The 8,777-nt window shown below is 54.4% G+C and overlaps 1 protein-coding gene across 1 annotated transcript; it reads right to left on the bottom strand.

The window, feature by feature from the left end:
* Positions 1-4,315: 4,315 nt before the first annotated feature.
* LOC134562324 (zinc finger protein 586-like) lies at positions 4,316-5,463 on the bottom strand. Its single transcript, XM_063419706.1, has one exon. It carries the CDS (start codon positions 4,814-4,816, stop codon positions 4,316-4,318), a length of 501 nt encoding a protein of 166 aa, XP_063275776.1. The 5' UTR covers positions 4,817-5,463.
* Positions 5,464-8,777: the final 3,314 nt, after the last annotated feature.

Genomic DNA, 8,777 nt, shown 5'->3' with positions numbered 1-8,777 from the left:
AGACAAAATCTGCCGGTACCGTCAAGTCTTGCTGGCCTTGGCCTCTGGTGACTGCCCCTGCCACCCTGGGGCTCGGTTCTTCCCTTCCTGTGGAGATCACAGGGACACTGTGGGGACCTCATGGAACCAAGGGGATCCTTGTGGCACCCCTGGAGCCCATGAAACCAAGGGGCCACGGTGACACAGCGGGGCTTCATGGAACCCAGAGACCATTGTGACTCTGAGGGGCCTTATGGAATCATGGAGACCATTCAGAGCCTTCAGGGCCCCGTGTAACCATGGGGACATTATGGCACCTCAGGGCCTCATGGAAGCAAGGGACCATTGGGACACTGTGGGGCCCCCTGGAACTGAGGGAACATGGAACAGGTCTGGCTGGCTTGGCCTCCCCAGGGCCACCTGACAGGGCTGTCAGATTTTGGAATGTCAATGGCAGCCTCTCCTCAGCTCCTGGATCACTGGGGCTCTGTGCTTTCCTTGCTGTGGAAAAGAACCATCTGTCTTTTAAGATTTCCATTGCCAAAACTGCTACTTTCCCTAAAAAATTTCCTATATGCAAGGGTATGTCCCAGAAAACCAACTGCCAGCTCTGGTTGGCCTGGGCCTTTGGTGGTCACCTTGCATTTGCCTGGCAAACACTGGGGCTCTTATCCCTTCCTTCCTATGGAAAAGAACCAACATTCTTGTCCAGGGACCATGGCCAAAATTAGAATTTGGTGTCCCAAATTCCATATATCCAAGGATTACTCCCAGACAAAAGCAGCTAGGATACACAGGTCAAACTGGTCCTGTCCTCTGGTGATTTTCTCAGACTATGAGCAGAATGTTTTCAATTGCAAACACCTTGGAGAGGGCCCAGGGATCTCCCAAGGCAGGGTTTGGAGGCCTCAGGCACATGAGCACAAGATAGGGACAAAGGAAAGGAGCTCTGTGCTCCATGGGGTATAGACTAAGGACAGTTGAAGAGAACCATGAGAGTGTTTAAAGAGTGGTTTCAGAGAAGGTGGATCCTTTTCACCTATTGGGAAACAGCCAGACAAAGAAAGAATTAATGCCAGGTGCAGCTGGGGAGGCCCAGACTGGACACCAGGAGAATTTCCCTCCCAGGGCAGGGCTGTGGTGCAGCACATCCCCCAGAAGGAGTCTGGAGCAGCCCAAGGCTCTGTGTGCCCAGGCAGAGGCAGGCAGGACGCAGAGCTGTCAGCAAAGGAAGGGCCCAGCCAGGTGGGGCAGCCGGGGGATGAGGACAGCCTGCAGGGACAGAGGCACAGGGCAAAGCCCTCACCTTGGGGCCCTCCAGAGCTGCTCCTGCTGCAGGCCCAGGGCCCATCCCAAAGCTGGGGCAGTGTAAGAGTCGGTCCGATGATCCCTCATCTGCCTCACGACTGTCAGAAGCTGAGACCCGCAGGGGCCCTGGGCCACAGCACAGGAGTTCTGGCCTGATTCAGGTGGTAGCCAGGTTTCTCCCTGCAGGTGCACCCACTGGACCGAGACGTCCCCTCAGAAACAATAGACGCTGTTACAGTTCCTGGGCCGTGTTTGCCGGGCTGTGTTTGCTCTGTACCTGCTGCAAAGCCCAGACCTGCTTGTCCCAAACCTGCCTGATCTGAACGGTTGCACCTGATTCCCAGAGACACGAGCCTCCTCACAATGACTCTTGGCTCCCCCCACATTGGCAGGGTGCCCCCCAGCCTCTGCCTGCATTGATCGGGTACCCCCTGCTTCTGAAATGACTATAAAAGCTTCCCCCTGAAGAGAGAACCTCTGAGACCTCCCTGACGGACAAGACAGATCTATTGGCGTGCGCTACGAGGACTGCAAAGGTGGTCTATTGCTTTCCAGCATCAGGAGGACACACGTCTGTTTATTGGTAGCTATGACCCCCCCTTTTCCTCTTTTCTCTCTCTCTTTCTTTCCCTTCTCCTCTATCACATAATTGAGTGTCTCACTAAAGATACAAGTGATTTTACATGAACTAAGTTCTCATTGGCTCTTTTTGCACTTTGAAATCAAAACGAACCATCACAACTGTCCATCGGATCATAACAGCCAGCTCCCACCTGGGCCTTGGGGGAGCAGGGACAGCACCCCAGGAAAGGCCTACGGCTGGCCAGCTCCGGCCTGCAGATCAGCAAAAGCTTCCTCCTCTGCAGGGGCTTCAGCCACTCACCACGCTCCCCAAGGAGTGCTCACAGCCCCAAGGCTGCCGCAGCTCCAGGAGCCTTTGCACACTGCTGCCAGGGATGCCCAGCCTGCCACTGCCTGCACTCCATCCTCCCTCTGCCTCCCTGCCAGCCAAGGCCCTTGTGCACTTCTCCCCCTTTGCCTCAGCCTTTGTGTCCACTGCAGGTGCTGACAGAGCTGTCGGCGACGGCGCAGCAGCAGGGCAGCCCCAGCCTTGCGCTCTCTGTGACACCACAGCCATGGAAGGCCCAGCCTTCCCTCCCTGGAGACGCCCCAAGGCCAGCGGCCACAGCTGCGGCCCGGCAGCACAACGCAGCGGCCCAGCTCTGGCCTCCTGTGCATTCCTGTGCACACAGCTCCGGGAAGGTCCCTTTGGCCACCTCCACAGTGCCACGGGCAAGGATGGAGAGCAGCTGGGGGAGCTCATTGCCCAGCTCCCTCATCCCCCTAGGGTGGATCCCATCTGATCCCATACACCTGTGGGCATCTGAGTGGCTCAGCAGGTGACCAGCTGCTTCCTCCTGGATGACAGGGGGCTGCTCTGCTCTGTGACCCCATCCACGAGCTCAGGAGGACATTTGTCCTGAGGACAACCTGTCTTAATGTTGAAAACTGAGGCAAAGAAAGTGCTCATGACCTCAGCTTTCTCCTCATCTTTAGCTACTGTATTCCCAATTACATTCAATAAAGAGTGCAGGTTATTCTTGCCCCACCTTTCTCCATTTATGTATTTGTTAAAACATTTTTATTAGCTTTCACAGAAGTGGCTAGGTTAAGCTCTTCTTAAGCTTTCACATCTCTAATTTTCATTCTTATGACCTAATGACATCCTTAAATATTTCCTGAGCAGCCTTCTCTTTATTTCAAAGGTGGTGCACCCTCTTTTTCGCCCTGAGTTCCTGCTAAAGCTCCCTGCCTATCCAGGCCAGTCTTTCTCCTTGCCAGCTCACCTTTTAGCACATAGACACAGTCTTGTGTCTTCAATATTTTTTCTTGAAGTATTTCAGTTCTTCCAGGACTCCTTTGTTTAAGGGCTCCTTCCCTGAAAAAATCAGTACCTAATTCAGTAGTCTCCAAATCAACATCCTGAACAGGCCAAAGTCTGCCCTCTGGGAGTCCAGTGCAGAAGTTTTGTTGATGCCCCCTCCTTCTTTAAGTGAATATTGCAAACTCGATTATTTCATGGTCACTGAACCCCCGATGGCCTCTGAGCACCACATCCCCCAGCAGCCCTTCTCTGTGTGTGAACAGCAGGAGACAGAGTTTTCTTGGGAGTGGCAAGAGAAGGAAAGCTCCCCAAAGTGCAGCTGGGAAGGGTCAGCCTGGAGGTGAGGAGAAAGACAAGTCCCTGCCAGGGTAGAATGTTGGTGCAGGAGGTGTCCCAGCGTGAGCCTGGGCCATGGCCTGGCTGTGTGTGCCAGGAGCCGGCAGCGCTGGGTGCAGGGAGCCCAGGGAGGGCCCAGAAATGCTGGGCTGAGAAATGCTGGGGGCACAGCGAGATGGGCGAGTGCAGCCGGCCAGGGCACAGGAGCAGCACGCACAGGGGGCACAGCCTGCAGGAGAGATGGCCCAGGGCTGGGCAGGGCTGGCAGGGCCACAGGCACCCAGGCCTTTGTCCCCTGGGCTCTGGCAGTGCCTCTGCAGCCCCACAGAAGGAACTTTCCTTTCAGGGCCTGCACTTTGGTCCTCCCTGGCCCCTCCCTGAGGAGGCTGGCAGGGCTTGCAGTTCTGTGACATTTGTCCTTGCTGCCCCTGCCATCCCACTGCCCCACAAAGAGCCCCGAGGCAGCCGTGAGGGACAGGCCCTGCTGTCCCAGCCTGGGCTCAGGGCTTGGCCTTTCTGCCTCCTCCAGCCAAGCCAGGCCTTGCTCAGCATTGCAGCTCCTGCTGCTGTGCCCCAGGCTCGCTCGGCCAGCGTTGGAAAGGGACTTGAGGGACCTCAATCCACTTGGGTGGTGCATGGGAGAAAACAACAAACTCCTCAGGAGGGAGGAGAACAAACTTTTAGTTTCAGAGAATGAGGTATGTGGGAAATCTTAAAAGAAAATGGAACTTCATTAAATCACTGCACAAAGTACTGACTGAGCAAACTCTAACCTGTCCAAATTCTCCAGATTTTAAGGAGAGGAAGTCAGGAGAAGAGAGAGAGGCAGAGAGACTTGTGGACAGTCAAGTTGGAGCCGTGGCTGAAGCTCTTCCCACATTCCACACACTCATAGGGCCTCTCCCCATTATGGATCCTCATGTGGACAATCAGGTCGGAGCTGTCTCTGCAGCCCTTCCCACATTCCCCACACTGGTAGGGCCGTTCCCCAGTGTGGATCCTGTGGTGGCGGATCAGAGAGGAGTTCTGGCTAAAGCTCTTCCCACACTTCAAGCACTCATAGCGCCTCTCTTTGTCATGACGCTGCTCATGGGTCATGAGGTCTGAGCTCTCGCTGGATCTCCGGCCACGTTCCTGGCACAGGGTGGGTATTTCCTCATCAGGGCACACTGGGATGGATTTGGAGCCCTTCCTCGTGTGAGATCTCCAGGGCTTCTCCTCCCCATTGGATTCCTGTGCTGTGGATCCACCCAAAACGGCCTCTTCCATGAGGTTCTGCTGAGGGGATTTGTCCTCCCTGGTCTCCATCCTCAGCTCCTTGTCTGGGAGAGGAAGGACAAGGAGAGGATGGGATTTGCCTCTGTGCCAGAGGGAAAGGGAAGGAGATCCCCCCAGTGCAGCCCCAGCAGGACGGCGTCGGCAGCGGGGCTGTCCTGCAGCCGGGGCCAGGCTGGGCTGGGAGATGGAGCAGGAGAGAAGGGGAAAGGGGCAGTGAATTCTTCCTCACCTGCCTGGCAGTCCAGGGGCATCTTCCTGTTATCCACAGCCTAAACTAAAAATTTTAAAATTTGGATAAAAATGCAGCCGTAAAAAGAAAAACAAAACCAAACCAAACAAACAAAAAACCCAAAAAACCAAACGCAGAGAGAGTCAGAATAGAACCTGACACCTGGTTACTCTGGCTGTTGGTAGCAGTCCAATCAAATGGTGGCTGCAGTCCTCCTGGAGTCACAGATGTGGTTTTCTTGAAGCAATGATCTTCTAGAAGGGTGTAGTTGTCCTCTGAAGGTGCAGTGCTGGTATAGATGGGTCTGGTCTTCCTCTGGGAATCCAGTGGAAACAGGCTGCTTCTGGTGTTTCCCATCTCAGATTATATCCAGGTAGGAATGCCTGGCTTCTCCTTGTGGGTGGAGCATCTCACAATGGGATGATGCAATTAATCAGTCATGCAGGGAGACTCAATGGCCCATTAGCAGAAGATATCTCCCTGGAGGGAGGATGGGTTGTGGAAGAGATAAAGAAAACTGCCCTGCCTGGTTTTAACAATTGTCCCATTAACAGAAGATAACACTCTGGAGTAATGAGGGAGGGGTCATGGAATAAATAACAAACACTGCCCCTGGTTTTAACAGATGGTAATAGAATATCTACTTTTAGTTCCATCTTACATTGCAACCTAAGACAGGACCCCAGGCTCCTTGCCCAGGCTCTCTCCAGAACACGCCCAGGCCAATGCTCAGCACAGAAAAGCCCCGTCAGCAGCCCCAGGATGGCCGTGGGCAGGCTGGGGGCAAACAGCATGGCTGGGGCTCTGCAAGGTCCCTGGGGGAGACGGGAAGGAGCAGCAGAGCAGGGACTGATCCATCCCCACTGCGCTGGACACCCCAGGGCAGCGTCCCACAGCGGCCTCATGCACTGCCAACAACATCCCCCCTCTGCAGCCCTGGCCTCTCCCCCAGCTCACACAGGGGCCGCATCCTTGCAGGCACAGCCACGGCAGCACTGCCTCAGGAGCCCCTGTTTGCACTGCACACAGCAGGCGTCAGCACCGCCATGGTGTTGGTGTGGGGAGATGAAACTGAGGGAGCACAAATGCCATCAGCCCCTGGGGCCAGCAAGGGCTGCGGGACAGCAGGGAAACCACTCAGGTTTGTGGTGGCCTCTGCAGTCAGCCACAAAGTTTGTTCCCATGGGCTGTGAGTTTCCTGTGCCCCTGCAGACGTTGTTGCTCAGAGCCAGCACTGCCTGGCAGCCACCCCTAAACTGCCCTGAGCATTTCCTTTGCTTCACCTTGGCTTTCTTGACTCTTCCTGCTACAAATTTCTTCCTGATGCCCACCTCTCTTCCCTCCCTGGCAAACAGCCCATCCCTGTGTCCTGGGTTATGCAGCAATGTTTATTCTCTTTTTCCATCTGTTCAAACTGCTTGGGGAGATGTTTTCTTTATCTCTTGTATGACCCATTCCTCATAACTCCAGGGGGAGGGGGCGGGTGCCTTCTGATAATGGGCCAGCTGTTAAAACCAGGGGGAGCAATGTTCCTTATCTCTTCCACACCCTGGCCTCCCTCCAGGGGGATATCTTCTGGTAATGGGCAATTAAGGCTCACCACATGACTGAAACCATTACATCATCCCATTGTGAGATGCTTCACCCAGAGGGGAGAGCAAACCATTCCTACCTAAAACCCCCTGAGATTCAGGAACACCAGGTATCCTGTTTTCCACTGGATTCCAGAGGAAACTGGACCCATCTCACCTCAACTGGAGCCTTTCTTCAGGATCATATCTACTCCAACAGAACCACATTTGTTTCTACAGGAGGATTTATTTGGACTTCTCCCAACACCCTGACCAACAAGGTGTCTGCTCGTCTTCTGACCCTTTCAGGGTTTCTTGGATTTTTGCTTCTTTGCTTGTTGTTTTGTACTACTACATGGGTATTTTTAATATTCCTTGTAAAGAACTGTTATTGCTATTCCCAAATCATTGCCTGAAAGCCCTTAATTGCAAAATTATAATAATCGGAAAGGAGGGTAGTTTACATTCTCCATTCAAAGGGAAAGTCCAGCTTTCCCTGGCAGACACCTTTCTTCCAAAACCAAGACACCCTGGTTGCCCTTTCCTCTCTGGGCCCAATCCCCATTTCAGTTCCTTAAGCTGGCACCATGGGAACGTCCCTTGGAGAGCAGGATCATCCTCCAAGTGCTTCAGGAATTGTCTGCAGGCTCCTGCAGTGCCTCCTGCTGCTCCCTTGCCAGAGGCACCACAGGCCAGGGGGGCACATCTGGCCTGCTGTGTCTGGCTGTGGGGCTCCCTGCTCTGGGCAATGAGGAGGGGCTGCAGAGGCTCTGCAGGACTGACAGGATGGGCTTTGGGGCTGTGAGGAGAAGCTGAGGGACCTGGGCTGCTGCACCTTGTGAAGAGGAGGCCCAGGGCTCATCCTGCAGCTGCTGCAAGAGTGCTTTCAGAGAATCCCAGAATCAGCAAGGTTGGCAAAGACCTTGGACATCATCAAGTCCAAGCCGTGCCCTGACACTGCCTTGTCTCCCCTGAGCTTCCTTTTCTCCAGGATAAACAACCCCAGCTCCCTCAGATGCTCCTCACAGGACTTGTGATCCAGACCCCTCACCAGCCTTGTTGCCCTTCTCTGGACACCCTCCAGCCCCTACATTTCCTTCCTAAACTGGGGGCCCCAGAACTGGACACAGCACTCGAGGTGCTGCCCAAGCAGTGCCCAGCACAGGGGGAGAATCCCTGCCCTGCTCCTGCTGGCCACACTGTTCCTGATCCATGGGAGTGCCAGGGGTGGGATGAGGGAAATCGTAAGGTGGGGACAAAGTGTGATTGCAAGCCATGAAGGGTCTTAATGAAGCCAAACTCCAGAAACTGTAAATCAGGCTCAGCTTTCCAGAAATTCCTTTTGACTGGATTTGCTGCATCCCCCAGACTGGGGATCACCAGTACATTTGCAGGTTTTGCTCTGCATCATCAGCCTGCCCAGACTCTTCTCTGTGTTTCACAAATGGACAAGACAAGGGATCTCGTGCCAAGCTTCCTTTCAAACAGCCAAACCCGGGTCAGCATGACAGAAAAGAAGGAAAAAAAAAGAAAATATTCACCAGTTGGAACAGAGGCAGTGTCCCACCATCTTCCCCTCCACCAGTATTATTTTGTACATTTAGAGACAAACGTGGCTCTAAAGCTGCCATCTCTCAGTCCCTGATGCTATTTGCTGCCCCTCAGCCCTGAGTGCCACTGCTCTGCCTGCCTGCTGTCCCTGTGGGGCTGGGGGTGCTCAGCCTGCAAAGAGAGGGCCATGGGGAGGCCTCAGTGCAGCTGTGCAGGGCTGGGAGGGTCCCACAGCAAAGATGGGCACAGAGTGTTCAACAGGGCCTGTGCAGAGAGGGCAGGCGGGGATGGCTTTGCACTGCAGGAGGGCGACTGGAGTTGGGAGTGGAAGTTGAAGGAAGATGTTCTTTTCCACTGAGTCTGGTGAGGCACCGGGCCAGGCTGTGCATGGAGGCTGTGGATGCCCCATCCTTGGCAACATCCAAGGTGGGAACAGGGCTCTGAGCAACACGGTCTGGGGAAGGATTGCTCAGGTTGCCACAAGATGATCTTCAGGGTCTCTTCAAAGCAATTCTGCTCAGGGCTTCCATCATTCTCTGGTTGCCAGTGTCCACTTTGGATCCCCCCTGCACTCCTGGGAGCTGTGATGTCACAGTCCATGTTCCAAGTGGAACTGGCAGCATCCAGCAAAGAGCACAAC

This window comes from Prinia subflava, chromosome 27 (assembly GCF_021018805.1).
Source record: "Prinia subflava isolate CZ2003 ecotype Zambia chromosome 27, Cam_Psub_1.2, whole genome shotgun sequence".
Classification (NCBI taxonomy): domain Eukaryota; kingdom Metazoa; phylum Chordata; class Aves; order Passeriformes; family Cisticolidae; genus Prinia; species Prinia subflava.
This window is presented reverse-complemented; position numbering and strand designations above follow the sequence as displayed.

What these genes read in the sequence shown, in the direction of transcription:
- LOC134562324 (XM_063419706.1), bottom strand. Translation starts at nt 4,816, where the DNA reads ATGGAGACCAGGGAGGACAAATCCCCTCAGCAGAACCTCATGGAAGAG.